Genomic DNA, 21,877 nt, shown 5'->3' on the forward strand with positions numbered 1-21,877 from the left:
TCATGGTCCAGTGGTTAAGAATCTGCCTTGCAATGCAAGGAATACAGGTTCAATCACTGCTCAGGGTACTAAGTTCCCACATGCCTCAGAGCAACTAAGTCCATGTGCCATAACTGGAGAGTCCATGTGCCACAACAAAAGCATGACACAAGGAAGATCCTGTGTGCCATAACTAAGACCTGACACAGCCAAATAAATAAATATTTAAAAGATGCCAAGTGGAAAGCAAGGGCTGGATCCTGGGATGACCCTGTGGTCTCTTCAACCTCATCTCATCTGATCCCAGTCAGCATCCACCAGAGTCTAGGTCAAGTCAGACTTGGTCCTGATGAATGATCCCAGAGAGTTCCATCCCAGATATATTGGGTGCCAAGAGGCAGAAGGATCAGCCTCCCCTCAGAGAACTAGATACCCCAGACCACATTCCTTCAGCCATACAATTCCCCTGGTTCTAACGTCTGGAAGAGATACAGACTGGGGATGGACCTACCCTTTTTTGTCCTCCATTTTGCACTGACTTCTAGACTGGACATCACCAGAGATGTATCTTCTTTTCTGGACACATCTAGGCCCATGCCATCCCTGGAGGCTGGGCTCTGCTTCTTCATGGAAGTGGATTCTATTTACACAGCCCTGGCCCCACTTGCATACAGAGGGCAACTCTGCTGGCTTTGGAGAAGCTGTGGAAGAGAACTTGGGCAGAAGGTGAGGCTGAATTGGTCCTAAGAATGAACAGTTAATTCTCAACCATCGATGGGGCAGAAATGGGACTCACCCACAGTTGGGGACTGAGAGTGCTAAGGTGGGACTTCGTGATTGCACCCTCTGAGACCCTGGCCTTTGAGAGCCCACAATTCCCTTCTCTCTACCAACACAAGGGGACTAGAAGCATTTACTCCAGAGGAGCAGGAGAGTTTGCATTTCCTGCTGGATATCTTGGCTATGCTTAAAGGCACAAGGGACCCCAACCATCAGGGCTGAAGCCCTGAGGTGCTTAGGTTCACAAGGTTAGGCCTCGGGTGGAGTGTTTTTCTCTTTAGAGGTGCCCAGACCCCTCTGTATAGGCACAGAAACATAGAGTAGCCAGAGGATCCTGGGGTTTTATGGGGAATGAGGAGGGCTATAACCAGTGCCCAGATGAAGCATCCAGACACCCTCTGTGACTGCCCATAGGCTTCTAAAAGCACCTCTGCCCCTCACACTCCTGCACAGGCTCCCAAAGGTTTACAGCGGCCCCTGCTGCCACCTCCTCCAGGAAGTCGTCTCTGGTTCCTACTAGTCCGGCCCCTAGACTTTGGGGGAAACGGGGTCTCGGGGGGTCAAGGGTCATTAGGGCGGGCCAGGTCCCGGAAGCGGAAACGCGGTGACTTCCGGTGCGCAGCAGGCGGCCATGTTGGATCAGCGAAGGCGGCGCAGAGGCGCGTCCTGGGTCCCCGCGGCGTCGCCGGTAGGTTGGGGCCGTGGGCCTAGCCACGCCGCGGAGGGGCCGTCCGCGAGGCGGCAGGGCGGTGGGCCGGGCGGCCGGCTCTTTCGGGACCAGCGCCCTCCGGCGGCCGGGATGAGACCCCCCCCCCCCCCAACCCTCCACCCCGTGCCCAGAGACCCCACCCTGGGGCTGTGCGACCCGGTCGAGCTCCCACTCCCTGCTCGTACATTTCGCTGTCTCCAAGGTCCCCCGCGTCAACTCTCGGCTTGGGCACCAGGAACGCGAACTCCCAACCTGAGGGCCCTGATCTTCCCTGCTCTACCCCGGTTCCGCTTGGATGGGGCTGCTCTCGTCCCGCATTTTTCATCAGTTTCCCCTGACGGTCCCAGGGATACTTGAGAAGTTAGGGGTCGGGCTGCAGCCTCTGTTTTCCGGAGCCTCTTGGAAAGCCCAGAAGACCCCTCCCAAGGGCCTTGGCCAACCTGGACGGAAGAGCCACAATTTACCCCCAAAATCTGTACATGGAGGTAACAGCCCCCTCCTTTTTGTACACTTCACAGCTCTGGGAACTACAGCCTTTGGCGAGAGTGGGGGTGGGGGAATAAAAGAACCAAAGTCATGTGCAAGGACTGTACTTGGAGAATGGCCTCGGGAGAGGGGAAGGGCCCAAGACACCTGAGGATCCAAGAATATTTCCAAACAAAGGGCCCCAGGGCACTTCCTCCAGGGAGTTCTGAAAACTTCTGCTCCATTAGGGTGGAGGAGGAAGCTGCACAGACGCACCTCCTGGCCCCAGGGACCTGCCTGATCCCAGCTGATCTTACAGTGCTCCTGTGCGGCTGCAGAGCTGCCTCTGGGACCCCTCAGTGCTGGGTTGGGAGAGATATTAGTCCTGATTGACGGCCTGAAGTTTCTTCAGAGAAGCCTGGGACAACTTGGCTCTTGCCAGAAGCTCCAAATGGGCAATATCGAATTTTGTACTTTTAAGCCTTAATTAGGACCCCTCAGATCTCTTGGGCCCACTTTATTAAGCATCTTACTTGGAGTCTGTGGCTCCCACTGTCAGACCTTGGCCTCTTGGTCTGGGTGCCTGGCCCCAGGCTGCCTGATTGTCTAGTTGTTGTTCAGGCATTTAGTCGTGTCCAACTCTTTGAGGCCACATGGACTGCAGCACGCCAGGCTTCCCTGACCACCACACCAGGCTTCCCTGCCCTCACCATTTTCAGAAGCTTGCTCAAACTCATGTCCATTGATTGTCTAGAGATAATTTATTAGTACCTGCTACTCATCTTTTTCAGTTCTGTTGAAGGAGAGTCTGGCTCTTTCTCTGAGCTTGCTCTCCATAGCTCTAGTGCTAGGAATTGTACCTCTGAGTGGCTTGGCTGGGAACTCTGAAAGTCAGAAATGGTCATGAATTTGGGGTGTAAGTCTGGGCCCTTAGGCTGGCATTCAGGCAGCATTCAAAGCTTGTACTGCATTGCCTTCACTGGTTTTTTCAGCTGACCCTCCCAGCCCTGATCACAGATTCCTGTCATAGCACGTTTGCCCTACTCTTTCTCATTTCGGAGCCATTGCGTTGGCTGTTCCTCTTTTTGTACCGTCTCCACGTGGTCCTTTCCTGTTCATCACTCACATGCCACATGGGTATTCCTCTCGGGAATCCTAATGTTGGCAAGCTGGGCTGTATGCCAGTGTGCATCCCGAGAACCTTAAGGGTATCTCTGTCTTGCCTTCTGTACAGGGCTCCCGGCAGACAGAGGTATTTACCTATATTCCCAGTGTTGAGTTTAGTGCTCGGATTTTGGCCAAACTCAGATCTTTTCAGGGGCCCAGCAGTAGGTTGGATGGTCTGATTATGGGCACGTATCCTGAAGAAACTGTCTGACCAATATGAGTTCACCACCTACCCCCCAACACACAGTCCACCTTGGTAGGTGGAGAAGCTTGAGGTTTTGCTCCATGGAGTGCTTGTCTCACTCTGACCAGGCCCCTGTGTGTCCAGAGATACTATTATGAATGCTGGCCCTGATTGACCTGTCTACCTGTCCTGGCCCCTATCGTGGTGCCCTTCTTAACTCTCTTCCTCTTGCCTTGGAGGTGCCAGGCGCTGGTTTTTGGATCCCCAGGCAGACCTACAGTGCCTAATGCCATGAGCGTGGTGGTGCAGCATGTGGAGGAGAAAGCTGTGCACTCCTGGTCACGGATCTCCACGGCGGGGAAGAAGGCCCTGGAGGAAGCGCTGCTTGTCTTCAACCCCATGAGCCAGGATCTCAGTGCCACTGAGGCCCAGCTTGTGGCCTTCCTGCAGGGCCTGCGGGATGATGGCTTCCAGCCTACCATCCTGCGCAGCGGCGATGTCTATGGCTATAGTTCGTGCACAGCCAACCCCCCAAGCCAGACAAAACTTCAGGCTCGTGCCCCCACCCCAGCTGCCACATCACCTCCAGCCAGTGCTCCACAAACTGCCATGCAGCTGCCTGCAGGCCGGGCCACGCTGCTCCCCATGCCACTATCTGGCAGGCTGGCCAAAGCGTCCACCCCAGCCCTCGCCAAGCATGCTACCACCAACCTGCTGCTGAGCTCCCTGAAGCAGTCAAGTGCCGGCCGTGCCCAGGGTGCGGCGGTGGGCTTTCCCACCCACCTCTATCCAGGTGTCTACCCTGCCATGCGACTCTCCGTTGTCCTTGAGGCCCTAGTTCCCCTCAAAACTCCTGTGGCCTGCTTGGGTGCCAAACACAAGGGGCAATCACTGCAGTTGTCTCTTGCGGACTCCCCCCTGAAGGTGCGGAAAGGTCAAGGGAAGAGGCTGGGGAGTGCCCAGCTCAAAGCTCCCAGGAAGGCCACAAGCAAGGGCCCCAAGTGTCTGGCTCGAAGAGGCCCCAGGTCTGGACCCCGACAAGGCACTGGGCTCCAGAGCAAGACCTGCAAAGTCACTGGGTCTCTCGGTGGCCCACGAATGAAAGATGGCAGTGCTCTGGGCACCAAAGCAGCTCAGGCCAAAGCTGCCCGTGCCCAGGCCAAGGTGGGTCAAACACAGGCCACAGCCACCCAGGCCCGGGCCAAAGCCAAGGCCGTGCAGGCCAGGGCCAAGGCTAAGGCAGCTCGGAGCAAGGCCAGGGCAGTGCGGGCCAGGGCCAAGGCCAAAGCAGTGCAGGCCAAGGCCAAGGCCAAGGCTGTGCGAGCCAAGGCCAAGGTGGCTCGGACCCAGCCCAGGGGCAGGGGCAGGCCTAAAGGGTCTATTCAGGGCAGGACTGCAAGGAGGAGCCGGAAAAGCTGCCCTGAGACTGTGGGGCAGAAGAGGAAAAGAGCTGAGGAAGCAAAGAACCTTCCTCCCCGGAAGAGAACACGGCTTGGGCCCCGATCCCCTAAGGTGCAGCTCGGACCTGGAACGGCAAGGCTGCTGAAGTTCAGGGCCATCAAGGTGGACAGACTGGCCTCAGATGACGAGGTGCGGCAGCAGGCTCAGCGGATCCTCCGTGTGAACCTTTCCCCTGTAGTACGTCTCCAGCCGTTGCTGCCACACTCCGCACCCTGACTCCTTCACACAGCGACGTTTTGGGAAACCAAGCCCTGTTATGTGTGTGGCCAGCGACACAGTGTGCAGTGCGCATGGATTCCACAACCCCAAGGACTCTGGTTGCCTCTCCAGGGCCCTGAGGGCCACTGACCTCCTTTCAGAGACTGGAGGAGGTGGGGTGGGGTGGGTGGGCAGAAGGGGTGGTCTCATGGCGCAACGCACTGTGACTTGTTGTTATTCAAGTTGTATGTCTATTGTTCCATCTATCACGTTTTATACCTTTCCACCTTCCAGTCTCCCTGCCTGCGCTTTGTGGTCTTTTTTGCGTATGTGACTGCCGGGAGGCCAGCTTGAGCATATAGGAAAGGTAGCTCCAGGAGCAAGGATGCCAGAGAGGGGCCTGGTTGCCTGGGGAACATCATGGGTGTGAGTGAAAGGGGGGCAGCCGAGCCACTCAGAAGTGGGACACCTCCCCTTGGGGCTGCCCTGGTGTGTTACCCAGATAGGTCCCTTGGAGGAAGACAATAGGTGGCTCCGTGGGGCAGCTTGCAGCTGCAGGTTAGGCCAGTGAAGGGGCGATGCAGACAGCTGGCCTAGTCTACTGTGGCTGAAACCTTGGGGCTTTGTCGGGGCTTGTCTGGGGCAGGGCCAGGCCTAAATTAGCTGAAGTACTTCTGCCTGTTCTCTGTTCTGCTCCCTCCAGGAGAGGGTCTTGAATTTCCCCAGTTGATGGCAGGGGGTTGGGGGTTGAGTCAGAGGTCAGGGTGGCTCTGGGTTGTAGGGCCACAGAGTCTCCTCACTGACCAGGACACTCTCGGGTGGGTGGAGTGCTGCGATTGCTGAGCCTGGAGAGTTTGCACACTGCCTCTCCGTGCACTCTGCCTGGGTTCCAAGCGCTCAGTTTCCAGGTCCAGCCTCAGCACGTTTTCCAACAGGGCCTTGTGCATTTCAGACATTATCGGTTCTGTCTGCTTTAGAGAGGGGGCAGGGCCCTGGGCCCTGGACAAAACTAGCTCCCTGCCCATCTGCCAGCCCTTCACTGGCTGCCCAGCCTGAAAGGCAGCGTCTGGGGCTGGCGGGGAGGGGGACACATTCCCCAGAGGCTCCTGGAGAACAGCCTTTCACTGCTGGGGTGGAAGCCTCATTTGAATGAGAATCCGGTCTTTTCTGCCTGTGCGGGTTAATCTGAACTGTGGCCCCACTAGCAGAGAAGCTCTGTGTGCCCTCCTCCCCACCTTCCGTCTGCATCTGGTGGCCGCCATTAATATCCTGTCCCCAGCCACGGCCTCCCTTGGTTTCTGCAGCTCTGGGGACCTCCCTGCTCCCAGCTGCGCCGTGGCCCCACCCTGCATGCTCCCTGCCTCTGATAGCCTGGCGTTCAGCTACCATGTGAGTATGGGGATGAAACTGAGGGCTGCATTCAGATCCTCGGGACAGCCCAGCTAGGGGCTTACTCTGCATCCTTTTCTCAGGCCTGATGCTGGCTCCCACTGCCCAGGAGCCCCAGCTGGGCTAGGCCCCCTTTTAGCCCTGCTGCTGCTGCTGCCACCCATGGGTGAGAGATGGTCTTTTTTCTCTGAGAGCCTTTTGGGGGTGGGGGAGAAATCACCAGGGCTCCCTGGGGGATGGGGTGAGGTGGGGGTGGGTACCCCTACGATCTCTACTCAGACCCTGCCCCCTCCTAGTCCCGGCTCCCAGAACAAGTGCCCAGGAGGTACCAGACGTGATGCCTCCACCCAGCTGCTCGGGGGGCAACTGCCACCCACCTACTGGCAATCTGGTTATTGGCCGTGTCCAGAGCCTTCGAACCTCTTCCACCTGTGGCCTCCATGGCCCTGAACTCTACTGTGTTGTCAGTAAACTACAGGTAGGGAGGAGGCAATGGCCTCTGGAGGTGGTATCTTTGGGTTTTCTTGGGCAACTTCAGCTCCTGCAAGAGATCAGGTCATTGCTGTGAAGTTTTGGAGGAGGGCGGGGGCCAACCATGCACTTCCTGCCAAGTAACTCTCTGCGGGCGCTTCTCCAGGACTCTGAGAATTGCTGCTTTTGCGACTCTCGGGATGGGAAAAGCCATGGCATTGAGAATGTGGTCTCCCGGAGTGACCCTGATGGCAAAAAGACCTGGTGGCAAGCAGAGAGCGGTGAGGGTCCTTGTGTGCCCCTGTGTGCGGGTCTGGGCTCCGGTCAAGGCCTGGCTGCTGAGCAGCCCTTGTGGTTACAGGTATTGAGAATGTCACCATCCAGTTGGACCTAGAAGGTGCCTTTTACTTGACGCACCTCGTCATGACTTTCAAGGTGACCCAGTGCCCCACCCTGAAGGCTTATTCTCTGCCTCCTGATCCTGACCACTGACGGGTGCCCCTGGTGACCCAAGGACCCCCTCTCGTCCCCAGACATTCCGCCCAGCAGCTCTGCTCCTTGAGCGCTCAGCGGACCATGGCCACTCCTGGCACGTGTACCGCTACTTTGCCCACAACTGCTCAGGCCTCTTTCCTGGGATCCCTCCTGCCCCTGGCCACAGAGTTGGTGACCTCGTCTGTGACCAGCGTTACTCAGACATCGAGCCTGCCACTGAAGGAGAGGTCAGGCCCAGAGGAAGGAGGGTGGGGCCCTGGCATGAAGCCAGAGGCTCAGGCTTGCTTCTTCGCAGGTAATTTTCCAAGTTCTGGACCCAACCATTTTTGCGGAGAACACAAACAACACGGAAATTCAGGGTAACTATCCCACAGTCAGTCCTGGATTCCCTGTGTGTCAGGAAAACCAGAAACCTGCCTGTGGGAGGGGAGATCCTGCCTAAATTTGTGCGTTAGTGGGGCAGAGGCAGGCAAGCCAGCTCAGCCCCCCAGCGATTGTTTCCCAGCCCTGCCGCATCCTGGTCTTCTACTGTGGTCCCTGTTATGGTTCCCCGTCCATGTCCCATTACTGCTCCCCATACCTGTGCCCCACGCCCAGGGACCAGCATGAGTAGCAGTTTATATTTCTGCCCCATCACTGAAGTCCTTTGTGAGGAGGCCCTACGGTGGGCCCCATCACTGCTGGCCCCGCCAGCCCAATCTTTATCCCCCATCTTTACTCCTATCACACGTCCCCCGTAAACTCTCCACTCTGTGAGCCTCTGTCACTGTTCCCCATCACAGCCCCTTCAGGGTCCACTGTCTGCCCTCCCACCCCGCCTTAGTTTACTGCATTCCGGAAGCTGCCGCCAGGTGGCACCAGCGCGTCTCTGGGTGTGACCTCTTCCTTATAAAGCAAATCTTGTTAAAGGACAGAAGAGACTTAATAACCCAGCAGGGCAGCCCAGAACCAGGCCAGGAGCTGGCCGGAACAGGAGGACAAACCCCAAAGTGGCTTTTTCTCTATGTTCTACGATCTCCACCCACCTTGACTTACTTAGATTATTACCAGCTACTGTGCGTGCACACACACACACACACACACACACACCTTTCACCCTTCTAAGGCCTAGAGTGTGTTCCTCTGATCAGAAGACAAGGAGAAAAGGGACCTCTGGCAAAGAGATACAGGAGGTGGCCTTGGCTTGGTAACTGAGTTAAGCTGTGTAGAGAAAGGGGGGCCGTGGGCCCATGGAGCCCCACTGTGGGCCAGGCATCTTCCGAGCAGTGCTCAGTGAAGCAGATCAAAAGGGTAACTCTTGGAGCGGACATAACAAATGAGAGGGGCAGTCAATAAGTACACATACCTCATGTGGTTTGGCTGGGTGATGAGCTGATATTTGAGTCTAGTGACGGGCTGGGGAGCGGGGTCCTTTACTGCAATGGGGAAGCAGGTTTCCTGTATCTAGAGGTACCAGAAAGGAGTGTCCAGGGAGCAGTGAGATGTTTATGTCTCAGCCCCGGGGTGATAGCAGGTCTGACGCAGCGCAGAGGTGGGAAAATCACCATTGGGCTGTGGTCATCCTAAAACGGTATACTCAGGGGGATAGGGATGGGAGAATCGCACAGCGAAGGTGCTGGAGGAGGTGGCTTCAGTGATGTAGAGAGGGGAGAAACCCCCTGCAATTCCTGCTCTATCTTGGGCATAGAGGGATCACAACCTCTATGCACCTGAGGGCTCTCCATGTGTCTCCAGAACTCCTGCGTGTGACTAACCTCCGTGTGAACTTCTCCAAACTTCACACACTGGGTGACAGGCCCCTGGGGGGCCTCAGGGGCCACCCCTTCTACTACTATGCTCTCTATGAGCTAGTGGTTGGAGGCAGCTGCCTGTGCCACGGCCATGCCTCTGAGTGCAGGCCCTCACCTGGGTCCCCACCCAGCGTAGAAGGCATGGTGAGTACTCTCAGAGGGACATCAGTGGCTGGTGGGAGGGTAAGCCAGGGGACCAGGTCGACTCATCTTGCCCTCCTCCCTGCCAGGTACATGGCCATTGTGTCTGCCGCCACCACACCGCTGGTACCCACTGTGAACGCTGCCAGGGCCTGTACCAGGACCGCCCGTGGCAGGCAGCAGAGCCTGGGCACCCCCACACCTGCCAGGGTAGGTGCCATGCCCTGCTCTGTCTGGCCACACCTGCCATGGGTCAGCCTGCTCCTTACCCACCTTCTTTGCCTGGCTCCAGAATGCGAGTGCCATGGGCACGCCCGCAGTTGTCACTTTGACATGGCCCTGTATCTCGCATCTGGCAACGTGAGTGGAGGTGTGTGCGATGCATGTCAACACAACACAGCCGGGCGCCACTGTGAGCTCTGCCAGCCCTTCTTCCACCGGGACCCCCGGGAGGACCCCCGTTCCCTTCACTCCTGCAAACGTGAGCCCTCCGATCCCCGATCCCAGTTGTGACCCTGATCCGTAAACTTCACATAACCTCTGACCTGACTCTGTGCCCACTTCTGACCCCTGATCCAGCCTGTGACTGTGACCCTGTGGGTGCCCTGGAAGGGGGTTTGTGTGATGCCTACACAGACGCCACCCGGGGCCTCCTCTCTGGGCAGTGTCGCTGCAAAGTTCACGTCTGGGGCCAGCGCTGTGATTCCTGCCGGCCAGGTCACTATGGCCTGAGCCTCACCCAGTCAGAAGGCTGCCAGCGTGAGTGACCCTCAGCGTGACCCTCACCCCCAGGTCCTCCTTGCTCTGTCCCCAGTTACTGCCCTCATAGCACACCTGCCCCCGCAGCAGTCTCGTAGCACCCTGACAGCTAGCTGTGTGCCCTTAGCCTGCAGGTGCGACGCCCGGGGCCGCGTCCCCGGCACTCATGCCTGTGATCCATCCAGCGGTGCCTGTCACTGCAAACGCTTTGTCTCTGGACGGGACTGCAGCCGCTGTCTGGTGAGGCTTGACCCCCCCACCCCCCGCTTCTGATCTGAACTTGACTTGGGGTGCTGAGCTTCTAGAAGCTGACAAGTCCCAGGCTGTAAGAAGTGTGATTGCAGACGGAGCCTTGAAGGTGGGTCGGTGCCACTTCCTGACCTGGTCACCAGAGTCAGTGCCGCTTTGGCTAGCTGAGCCAGCACAGGGAAGCTTTGGTAACAAAAGAAGGAAAAGCAGTTAAAAGGAGTGGCAGAAGTATGGTGCACTGAGTTTAAAGGTGTTTCACAGTAGAAGTGCTTGAAGGGGCACGCGGGGCATCCCCTTCTTGCCTCCATTGAACATTATAAGTCCTTTAACTTTTATTTCACTTCGTGTCATCTTCTTACCTCTTACCTCCCCTCTGTGGAACCATGCAGGAGTCCACCAGGGGCCCCTCTAGCCTTCCCAGATGGACACAGAAGAGCATTCAAATCTTGAGCTTGCCCCAACCCCCCCACCCCACCCCCCCTTCTTCCTACGATAGGTCCTCGTATACTTTCAGCCCCAGGCTCCTGACGGTCCTCTCCCCGCCCACATCTTCCTCTCCTTCCTCCACCCACCTTTCTCTCTTACAGCCTGAGTTCTGGGGTCTGAGCGGTGACTCTCTAGGCTGTCGGCCCTGCGACTGTGACTTTGGGGGTGCCTACAGCAACAGGTACAGGGCAGGGCCTGGGGGTCTGGGTCCTTCGGGGAGAGTTGGGAGTCGACTGTGTCCCGTCCCCATCCCCACTGTGGCCCAGGTGTTCGGCAGGGCAGGGCCTCTGCCTCTGCCGCCCCCACCTGCACGGCCGCCGCTGCCAGGAACTCCAGTCTGGGTACTTCTGCGCCACCCTCGACCAGGCCACTGCCGAAGCAGAGCGTGGCCAGAGCCTCCAGCCTGCTGACCCCCGGCTGCCTGTGAGTGTCCAGCAGGGGCAGGGGGAAATCAAGGCTCACACCTTGGGGCTTAGGGCAGGGAGAGCACATCCAGAGAGAGCTTGTTAGAAGAAGAGGCCAGACAGGGTTAGGAAGGTGAGGCAGGTCCAGGTGGGGGTGGAATCAGCACGGTTGGAAGTTTGGTGACTTGAACAGAGTCCATATTCCCACGACAGGATTTCCCTGGTGGTCCAGTGGTTAGAACTTTGAACTCTTGCTGTTGAGGGTCATAGGTTCAATGTCTGCTTGGGGAAGTAAGATTCCACGAGTTGCAAGATGTGGCCAAAAAAAAAAAATCCCGAGCCAGGACAGTATGGAGGGACACTGACACTCAACTCGCCCCCAGGGAGCCCCCTGGCCTGCTCCCCGCTACTGTACACCAGCCCCAGGGACCTCCTCTGGGTGGCTCGGGCCCCGACTGTGGAGACAGCGTGACCCTCGCTGTGCCCTCCAACGTGCCAGGCAAGCCCGGTACAGCCACCAGCTGCCCAGGGTAAGGACTCCGAGGGGCAGGGTTGGGTCACAGGTCACTAGGTCTTAGTAGGGAGGGGCTCAAGCCCTGGGGCTGTGGGTCGCTGAGATCTAGAGGAATGGGAACCTAAATTCTGAGTGTCCTCAGTCCTGGAATGGTCTGGGCCTGGGAGTCCGTGTCTCACATCCAGACCCCAGGGAAGCCCCCGCCCCTGCCTCGGGGAGCTGGCTCTGCACTGGGGAGGGGCTCAGACTTCGCACGTGTGGTGGACGGGGCTGGCCTCTCTCTGCCGGCACCCCCAGTGCCTCGCGCCCTGGACTATGACATCATCCTCCGCTATGAGACCCAGGTCAGTGGCCTGCTTGCCAGGCAGGTGGGTGGGTGGTGCCAGGTGGTGGGTCGGGGCAGCTCCTTGACTGCTGGCTCCTGATTCTAGGCACCTGAAGTGTGGCAGGCGTTAGTCCGGGTCCGTGCCCAGTCGCAGCCCCGCAGTGCCCGCTGTGCCCATCCGCTGCCCTCAGAGCAGCTGTTCCAGGCAACCTTGACCCATGGGCACAGGTAGGCTGGACCCTGTGACCCCCAAACCAAGACCCTATTATGGAGCCAACACATTTGAAGCAATACCCAAACGAAGTGGGAAGCGCCCAACATGTTACATGTTTAGTTGATAAATCGTGTCCAACTCTTTTGCAACCCCATAGACTGTAGCCCGCCAGGTTCCTCTGTCCATGGAATTCTCCAGGCAAGAATACTGGAGTGGGTTGCCATGCCCTCCTCCAGGAGATCTTCCCAACCCAGGGATCAAACCCGCGTCACGTGCATTGGCAGGCCGGTTCTTTACCACTGAGCCACCAGGGAAGCTAACATGTCACAGAATATTCAAAACAGGGGCCTAAAGTAAAACAGGGCAGGGTTTAGCACCTTGATCTTTCTTCATTGGTCATATGATGAAACACTGGACCCCATGTCTGCATAGTGGAAATGGAACGTTCCTGGACCACATGATCATGACCTCCTCAGCCCACCCTTACTCCTCTTCCCGGTCCCTACAGAGCCGTGGTTCTTTCCAGACCATTCTGCTTTGAACCCGGAACACGCTACTCCGTGACCCTGCGGCTGTGGCGGACCAAGGAGGGGCGGAGACCCGAGGGGGGCACGATCCTCCTGGATTCAGTGAGATCCTAGGGGCTCCCTGCCACATCTGGGGGAGACACAAATTATAGCAGGACATTGTGGGTGCAGTGGGCCCAGGGACAGGGGGTCTTGGAGGCCTAGAGTTGCACCAAGAGGACTGAGGTAGGTGGAGAGAGGAGGGAGGAGGATCCAGGCGGGGAGAATGCATGTGCCAAGGGTAGAAGGTGAGCCAGGCAGGCCCCAGGCCTCACAGGACCTTGTGGGCCAGAGGAGGGGCTTGTCCTGAGGAAGTGGGAGCCCTGGAATGGATTGGAGCAGGGAAGAGACTATTAGAGGGTGGCTGCTGCAGTGATTCGGAGTGAGGATGGCATTGCCTACATTGCTTTGGGGCCACTGATGTGTGTGTGTGTGAGTCTCAGTCATGTTCAACTCTGCGACCCCATGGAATTCTCCAGGCAAGAATACTGGAGTGGGTAGCTGTTCCCTACTCCAGGGGATCTTCCTGACGCAGGGATCGAACCCTGATCTCCTGCATTGTGGGCAGATTCTTTGCTGTCTCAGCCACCAGGGAATCCCTGGGACCACTGGAGACGAAGGAGAAACAGACTCAAAAGAGAAACAGGAAAGCGGCAGGAAGGGGCTGTGATGGCCAGTGTGTACAAACGGAAATTCCAGCACAGGTGGGAGTGAGTGGGACAGGGCTTACTGCCCCCTGCCCCCCACCCTCTACCCTCCTTCTAGGTCGTTCTTCTGCCACGAGTTAGAGAGTTGCCTGGACTGAGGTCTGTAGACCCTGGGGCCCCGCGGCGCTTGCAGGAGCTTCACGAGGCGGGCTGCCTGGAGGCAGCGAGGGTGAGCCCACCCCGAAGCATGCCTGAGGCCTGCGCCCGACTCGCCTGCAGCATCTCAGCCCTGCTCCATGGAGGTGGCCTCGGTGAGCATGTGGCCATGACTGGAGGGGGATTGGAAGACAGGGGTTGCAGTGGGCTCCACGGGGTTCATCTGATCTTGCCATTTCTCCTGCCAGCATGTGAGTGCCACCTGCAGGGGTCACTGAGCACCGAGTGTGCCCAGCTGGGGGGGCAGTGCCCCTGCCGCCCTAACATCACGGGTCGCACCTGTGACCTCTGCCTGCCTGGGACATTTGGCCTCGGGCCCACCGGCTGCCGTGGTGAGCCTTCAGGGCCCATGGGTGTGGGGTCTGGGACCAGCATGTCATTCCTCTACGTGGCTTGACCGCCCTGTTACTTCCCACAGAGTGCAGCTGCCACCCCGAGGGGGCTGCCGGAGCCGTCTGTGACCCTACGAGCGGGCAGTGCACATGTCGGGCGGGCCTCGCTGGTCGCCGCTGTGACCGCTGCCTCTCTGGCTGGTGGGGCTTCCCACGCTGCCAGCCCTGTGCCTGCAATGGACACGCCGAGTCGTGCCACCCGCTCACAGGCGTCTGCCAGGACTGCCACGGAGCCACCACGGGCTGGCACTGTGAGAGGTGAGGCTGCGCTGGAAGGGTTGGGAAGGGGTCAGGATGAGGGGCCAGGCCCCGCTCCATGTGCCTCTGCCTCCAGGTGCTTGGACGGCTACTATGGAGACCCCACCCTGGGCTCAGGCCAGCGGTGCCAGCCCTGCCCCTGTCCTGGGCACCCTGGCTCAGGCCTCTATCATGGGACGTCCTGCCGTGTGGATAGCACCAATGGACGTGTCCTGTGCCTCTGTGCGCCTGGCTATGCAGGTGAGGCATGGTTGGCAGTGACCAACCCACGGCCCCGCTCACTTGTTCACAGTCCTGTTAGGTCCACAAAGCAAATCTCTGCCAGTGCCACCTGTGAGTTTGAGCTACAGGCTGGGCTCCTCTCCTCAAGGAATTTCCGTTCTTTTTTTCTGGCTGTGCTGGGTCTTTGTCGCGGTGCACAGACTCAGTAGGTGCAGTGAGCCGGCTTTTCTAGTTGTGGCGCGTGGGCTTAGTTGCCTTGGGGTATGTAGAATCTTAGTTCCCCGACCAGGGATTGAACCCGCGTCCCCTGCATTGGAAGGAGAATTCTGTACCATTGGACCACCTGGAAAGTTCCAGGAGTTCCCATTCTTAATGAATTAGAGGTGTGAAACTTGTAGGCCAAGAAGATGGGCCACAATGTGGCTATCCTATCCTCTGCCCTCCTGGCTGGCTGGCCGACTTTTTGGCTGGTTAAGTGGGACCCAGAGGCCTCGAAGGTATAGGAAGACACCTAAAATAACCCCCTCTCAACTTTGATCCACTCCAGGCCCCCGCTGTGACCGCTGCTCCTCCGGCTACTTCGGGCGCCCCTGGCCTGGAGATGACCCCAGAAGGAGTCCGTGCCGGCCCTGCCAGTGCAACAACAATATTGATCCCCGTGACCCAGCTGCCTGCGACCCTCACAGTGGACATTGCCAGCGCTGTCTGCACCACAGCCACGGCGCTGGCTGTGCCCACTGCCGGCCTGGCTTCCACGGCAGTGCCCTGCGCCCAGGGGGCTGCCGGCGTGAGTGTGTGGGTGGGGTGGGTGAGGGCGTCCCAAGGAGGGGAGGGGTGGACTCATGTTCCTCAGCCCCTGTCAAGCCCTTCCTGTCCCCAGGCTGCAGCTGTGACCCCCGAGGCACCAGCCCTGTGAGGTGCCCCCCTGGGGCTGAAGCCTGCTTCTGTGACCCGGTCAGCGGGCAGTGCCCCTGCCGCCCCCACACACTGGGCCGGGACTGTAGCCGCTGTGCCCCCCTCTTCTGGAACCTCGGGGGGCCCCGGGGCTGTGAGCCCTGCAGCTGCCACGCCCGACACACTTTGCAGCCGGGGTGTCACCCAGTGAGTCAGCCCGTGTTGCACGTAGCACTTAGCCGTGGCCGGGTGTGAGTGCATGTCTGTGCCTGTGACACAGTGTGATTTAGGGCCCGTGCGCGTGTTACTGCGACCGCCAGCAGAGGTGTGCAGGGCTGCGAAGAGCTGTGTGTCTGTGCTCTTGAGTGTCATGAACTGAGAGCAGACCTGAGATCTCACGGGTCCAACCCCATTCATTTGGTGACTGACAGAGACGAGGGCTGAAGTGTGTTCTCGGGTCCCTGCTGAGGACAGGGAGGGAGTCAGAGGCCATGGAGACAGTGGGGCGCCCGACTCAGGACACACAGGGGCCTGTCAGGAGTTGAGAACCCAGAGGGCCCGTCTGGGGACGGTGGGAAAGTGGGGGCCGGCCTGGGGCTCAGACCAGAGGCAGAAGGAGGGGAGAAGCCTTCAGCCAAGCACAAGTGTGGGTACTGCAGGGATGGGATCAGGGCTGAGGGGAGGCACAGTGTGCTGCTCTGAGCGCTCTTGCCCTTCCCCCTCCGTCTTTGGTCCACTGACTGGCCACACTCTTTTCCCTCAGGTCACGGGTCAGTGCACCTGCCGGGCAGGATTTGGGGGCCGCACGTGCTCCCGGTGTCGGGATGGGTACTGGGGTGACCCGGAGCAGGAGTGCAGAGGTGAGCAGGGCGCGCTGGTTCACACACTCCACCACCACCAGGGGTGAGGCTGTCCTGACAAGGCCCTTGGGGTGCAGTGGAGGAGCAGGGGAACCTTGGGCTTAACCTGAGGGAGTGCACCACGTGTTCATGGCTGTTTCCTCCAAAACTTAAAAGTAACAGTCGTGAAAACAGCTACAGGGAAAGAGTGTAGGCAAGGCCACGTCAGGTGGGTCTGTGGAGCAGACATGCAGAGTGCTTCTTTCCTGACCCCACCTGCCAGTCTTGACCTGAGCTGACCCCAGCCTGGGCTGCAGAGCCCCTGGAGCCCCAGGCTGTCTTCCTGCCCAAAGGCGGCCACTCAGGATGGCCCCTCTAGCCAGGGTAGATGCCAGTACCCCTGGCCGTCCGAGCAGTGGCTTAGGAGAGACCACCACACTCACACAGGGCGATTTTCCTCTTCTAGGCTTGGGGAGGTGGGGCTAGGGTGAACGCTACCTGCTCCCTGCCCTGTTTTTGTCTTTCCCCACAGCCTGTGCCTGTGACCCCCAGGGCTCCATCTCGCCCAGCTGTGACCCACACACAGGCACCTGCCGCTGCCGAGAGGGCATCTCAGGGCCGAGGTGCCAGGCGTGTGCCCGTGGCTCCACAGGCAGCTTCCCACACTGCACGTCCTGCCCTCCCTGCTTCACCTCCTGGGACCAACACCTGGCTCCCCTCCAGCTGCATCTGGACACTGTGGCCCATGAGGTGGCCACCCTGTGCCAGGGCATGCCTGGCTGGAGTGCTGGTGGCCAGGGAGGAGACCTGCAGGCCCTGGAGGGTAAACTCCAGCAGGCCCAGACACTCCTGGAATCACTTTCCCCCACCGGAAGGCCCCTGCGACAACTTACAGAGTGGATCACCGGACTGAGGCAAGGGGTCTGGGGTCATTAGGGAGGAGGGCTCCAGCTGGCCTCCCAGGGTCAGGGACTCAGACAGTCTCTGGCTGGCCTGTCTGAGTCCTGGGTCCAAGAGTGTGGTGAGTCCTCTAGAGTGAGGAGTCAGGGGGAAAGGGGCATTTCTGGCCAAGCTGATACTCCATCTTCCCACAGGACAGAAAGAACCACGTTGGCCCAGGCACTGTGGGTCACAGCACAGGTTGTGGCAGAGAGAGAGTCATGGGTTAGGGGACAGTGTGGACGTCTGGAAGAATTATCCCAGGAGTTAGACTGTGTCAAGGGCCTGGCCTGGCCCAGGAAGGCCACGGGAACCCAAGGTGAGGCCAAGTAGGCAGGTGGATGGGCCGCAGGTGAGGGTGGGGGCAAGGCTGGGCCAGGAGGAAGGGAATAGGTGCCTTTGCTTACGTTTCTGGGGGGCCCAGGAGACTGATGGACCCCACCTCAGCCAGTGGATCCCCCAGCCACCCCTCTGTCATTCCCATCCCCTACAGAGGCCAAGGCTCAGGTCTCCTCAGCTGCCCTGCTTTCTCAAGAGGCCCTGCGTACAGTCCAGGTCGTGGCCACACTTGGAGGACCAGACAGCCTCCTGGGACAGGCCCAGGAGGCCCAGCGGTGGACAGAGCAGCTGCTGTGCGCAACGGGCCGGTCCAGAGGGCCAGCGGTGTTGCAACTGAAATTGAAGGGGCTCGTCGACAGGGTCCAGAGGCTGAGTCCTCGGCTTCTGCAACTGCTAGACAAAGCTGGAGTGGTGGGTGGAGATGTGGGTCACTGGGGGATGTTTTGCCAAGGCGAGGACTCTCTCCTGGGGGTAAACTGAACGTAGGGCCGTTCAAGATCCAGGACACAAATCCCTCACTGGGACCCCGATCTTGTTGGCAGGGATGCAGGGGTCAGGGACCTGGGCTGGCCTATGTTCCTGTGCCCTCTGGTGTTCCCTCTTGCCCTGGGACCCTGCCTACCTCCCAGTGGGCGCTCATTGCCTCCCGTAACTCCTCCCGTAGCCTGGACGTAGCAGTCATCACCTTGGAGCAGTGCCAGCATCTGGTACAGAGCTGTGGGGTCTGTGGAGGGGAGTCTGGGGGAGTGACGGGGTACCATGGCTTGGCCATGGGCTCACAAGAGACACATTCCATATATGGCCCACCTCTACCAGCTACGGCAGACCCAGGCTACTGCAAGCTCCACGGGAATCCAGGCCTGGGAGACGTGGCATCGTGCAAGGGGGTCCTGGGGCATGGCCACCGTGGCTCGTGTGCAAGCAACTGTGCAGACCATCCAGCGTTTCCTCTTGGGTACATGTCTGCTTGTTATATGTCTGTTCACTGCTGAGGGCAGGGGCAGGTGGGTCTCCAGGACCCTGCTAGGATACCCCTAGAATGAGGAAGACTTGTCAGGGCTGACCAGGGGTCCAGTGGGAGCATTAGTGTGCTAGCAAATGTTGAACAGGTTAGACCTGGGGGTCAGGAGGACTTGATTTGTAATGTTTGTCAATTTCCATGGTATGAGTAATTCCCATCATGACTGATATCAGTCTACCTATTAGTTAACAACTGGAGGAGGAAATGGCAACCCACTCCAGTATTCTTGCCTGGGGAATCCCGTGGACAGAGGAGCCTGGTGGGCTACAGTCCATGGGGTAACAAAGAGTTGGACACACACACTGAATGACTGAACACACACACGCACATTATTTAACAAGTGCTTAATATAATTTCTGAAACTGTAACAATTGACTCTTGGAAGCCTCTAGCATGAGCTTCCCAGATGGCTCAGTGGTAAAGAATTCACCTGCCAGTACAGGAAACATGGGTTCAATCCCTGGGTCAGGAAGATCCCTTGGAGGAGGAAATGGCAACCCATTCCAGTATTCTTGCCTGGAGAATCCCATGGACAGAGGAGCCTGGCGGATTCCAGTTCATGGGGTCACAAAGAATCGGACATGACTGACCATGCACACAGCCTCTAGCACACAGGGTAGTCATATCAGAGGCAGGGTCAGTGAGAGGTTAGGGTCAAGGCTCGTTGAATAAGGGATCAGAGTTCACGTCCAGGATCCCTACCTCCATCCCCACAGCTGAAGGTGCGGACGCTGTGAGCATAGAGCTGGTGGCATGGCGTGGGCTGGTGGTGCCCGTCCCCCGAGACGGGGCAGTGGGCCTTGCCTTCCTGCTGGATCAGATCCAGGGTGCCCTCCCTGCACCAGAGGCCATGGGTCAGGAGCTGCCCAAAGCTGAAGGTGTCCTCCATCGGGCACAGCAGACCAGGTGAAGGGCCAGGAGGCTGGTGGTAGAGGTCAGAGGGTGGGGAGGAAGGGAGTACTGGACTGACTGCCTGCATCCTTCAGGGCGGGTACAGCCAGGGCTCTTCATCAAGTGCTGGATTTGGAGGGAGTGCTGGCTGAGGCGGGAACTCATGCAAGGGCTGCAGAGCAAGGACTGCAGGTGGTGAAACAGAGACTTCGGGGTCTGGAGGCCAGTGCACAGGAGGTGATCCACAAGCTCCCCCATACCCTTTGCTCCCTCGCACCTCTTGTTCAGAGGCTGCTATCTCTATTCTTCCCCTGAGATCCTTGACCTTTTCTGATAACACGGTGCTAAATACCCTGACTGTGTGAACACCCTGCCCTGCCGTGACCTCTCTGTGATCCCCTGATCTCCGCCTCAGGTGGCCAGCCACCTGGCCCAGGTTGCACTGGCAGGGGATGTGACCCCAGTGGTGGGACATCTGTCCAGTGGATCTGCGGCTCTCAGGACCCGTTTGGCCCTGACTCAGCGGCAGGCCTGGGAGGCAGAAGAGCAAGCCACGCATGCCCTGGGTGTGGCCGGGAGCCTGGGCCAGGTGAGATGGGAAAAGCAGACTTCAGGGTCTCAGGGACCCCTGTGGAATAGCGTGAATTGGAGTTTAGTTGGGACTGGGCTACACTGGGCTGAGGCAGGGTCTCAGTTCTAAAGCCCCTGTTCCCCCCCCCCCCCCCCCCGCGCCGGGAACTTCAGGGGGCAGTGTGTTTGGGACGGTAGGGTCCAGGTGGGTGGGCTTTCAGAGACAGCCCTGCCCTAGGAGCTGCAGGTGGCCCAGCTGGGTGTGATGGAGTTGCAGGAGGGCACAGAGAGCCTTGTGGCCACGGTGCAGGATGCCGGAGAGCGGGCACAGCGGGCACGAGCTGAGGCCCGAGAGCTGCTGACGCTGGTACAGGACAGCTGGAGAAGACTGGAGGGTATGTGGCTGGGCCGTGGTGGGTGGGTACGGGGAGTGGTCAGGGTTAGAGTCAGAGGGATGGTGTGGGAGGGTCAGGGCTGGATCCAGGTTGGGTCCATAATCATATGGGGATCATAGGGGCTGGGGTCAAAATCCAGAACAGAGGGGTCAGATGTTGGTTAGGGTTAGAGCTTATTTAGGGCTGGGGTCAGAGTCAGGGTCTTGATGGAGATGTGGACCAGGGTCAGAGATTAGGGCCAGAGGTCAGAGCCTGGCTCAGATGACCTTAATCCCCAGGGTTGGAACGCCGCCTGGCTCAGAACGAGGAGGCACTGGGCAAGAAAGTGGCCACCCTGTGGGCCCTGGAGCAGCGGGCAGCAGAGCTACTGGATCACATGCAGCTGTGGGCCAGGGCATATGCCACCTGCTGACTTCGGTCTGTGGATGCCAGTGAGAGGGACTCGGACTACCTGGGTGACTCTGAGTGACCCCACAGTGACCCAGGAATCCCCTGACCTTGAGAGACCAGAGACACCAGAGTGCCTGCTGATCCTGAGTGATCCATGTGACACCATGTTGTTTAGTGGTCCTCTGACCTTGACAAATAGGAGGGATCACGTACGACTCCCTGAGGCCATCTAGTGCCCCCCGAGATCCTGATAGAGCCTTATCTCTGAGTGATCGATAATTCTGAGCGCCCTCTAGTATCCCTGGGCCCTTTGGATTGACCACACGACCCCCCTGGTGTCTGGTGACCCCACTCCAGATAACTGGTGAACCTTGATGTTTCCCCTAGCTTTTTGCCCTGGGCCTGCCGCTCCAGGTACTCTCCACCTGACCCCAGACAGTGGGCGCGGATGTGGCAAGCTCAAAGTCACCCCGACAGGGCCCTACAGACCCCAGAGTCTGGTCCCCGCCGAGGTCCCAGGGGCCTGGGTGGGGCACGCGCTCCGGCAGCGCGCATTCCAAGCCCGGATCTGGGCGCTCCCGGAGGGCCGAAAAGTCCGGAGTGGATGAATAGCCAGAAGATCTGGATTCACTAGCTACCGCTCTGGTCTGTTGTCAGTGCCCAGCTCCCTTTTTCATACCAGGAAACTTGAGTTCTTCTCATGCCTACTTGTTGTAGTGACTGGGGGAGGCGGAGACTCTGAATAGGGGATGGCCTTTCTCCATCTCTCCCAAACCCACATGTTATCCTGTCCCTCCGATCAGGCTGTCCTAAAGCTTCTCACAGGCCCTGAATAGGGGAGCTTGGCACTCTGAGTGCACCTTTCTGCCGCCTCACTAATGCTGGAGCCCTGGGAATGGAAAGCCTAATTGATGGAGACTCCCACAGCACCAACGACACTGGGGACAAAGGCTTGTCCCATGGGCCCCTTGAGGTCTCCAAGATCACACTCCTCTCCTTGGCTTATGCCACAACCCCTGCTTGATGTGTCCCTGAACTATAGTGGCCTATGACCCCAAACCCCAGTGTTCCCCTGGCTTTGTGCAGACCTGGGCCTGGGGGCACAATAAAGGTTTACA

The 21,877-nt window shown here is 58.7% G+C and overlaps 2 protein-coding genes across 4 annotated transcripts; both read left to right on the forward strand.

The window, feature by feature from the left end:
- Positions 1-1,373: 1,373 nt before the first annotated feature.
- Positions 1,374-5,121, forward strand: CCDC71 (coiled-coil domain containing 71). Of its 3 annotated transcripts, XM_061128621.1 has the most exons (3): positions 1,385-1,447; positions 1,816-1,953; positions 3,524-5,121. In XM_061128621.1, exon 3 carries the CDS (start codon positions 3,576-3,578, stop codon positions 4,959-4,961), a length of 1,386 nt encoding a protein of 461 aa, XP_060984604.1. In that variant the 5' UTR covers positions 1,385-1,447; positions 1,816-1,953; positions 3,524-3,575; the 3' UTR covers positions 4,962-5,121. The 3 variants fall into 3 exon arrangements, with proteins under 3 accessions (XP_060984603.1, XP_060984602.1, XP_060984604.1); XM_061128620.1 differs by lacking the exon at positions 1,816-1,953 and having other exon boundaries at positions 1,374-1,447; XM_061128619.1 differs by lacking the exon at positions 1,816-1,953 and having other exon boundaries at positions 1,375-1,447; positions 3,531-5,121.
- A 26-nt stretch (positions 5,122-5,147) lies between these two features.
- Positions 5,148-21,875, forward strand: LOC133045950 (laminin subunit beta-2-like). Its single transcript, XM_061128622.1, has 35 exons — positions 5,148-6,332; positions 6,416-6,498; positions 6,629-6,810; positions 6,970-7,084; positions 7,165-7,238; positions 7,337-7,525; positions 7,594-7,657; positions 9,033-9,232; positions 9,319-9,439; positions 9,522-9,710; positions 9,809-9,988; positions 10,116-10,228; positions 10,825-10,904; positions 10,990-11,146; positions 11,511-11,657; positions 11,827-11,985; positions 12,073-12,194; positions 12,689-12,809; positions 13,512-13,704; positions 13,798-13,941; positions 14,028-14,259; positions 14,336-14,499; positions 15,029-15,268; positions 15,362-15,582; positions 16,139-16,235; positions 16,747-17,128; positions 17,309-17,472; positions 17,647-17,903; positions 18,035-18,199; positions 18,309-18,447; positions 19,230-19,419; positions 19,500-19,641; positions 19,820-19,993; positions 20,213-20,369; positions 20,648-21,875. Coding segments are annotated over exons 1-35 (5,493 nt in total). The 5' UTR covers positions 5,148-6,330; the 3' UTR covers positions 20,782-21,875.
- Positions 21,876-21,877: the final 2 nt, after the last annotated feature.

This window comes from Dama dama, chromosome 24 (assembly GCF_033118175.1).
Source record: "Dama dama isolate Ldn47 chromosome 24, ASM3311817v1, whole genome shotgun sequence".
NCBI lineage: Eukaryota > Metazoa > Chordata > Mammalia > Artiodactyla > Cervidae > Dama > Dama dama.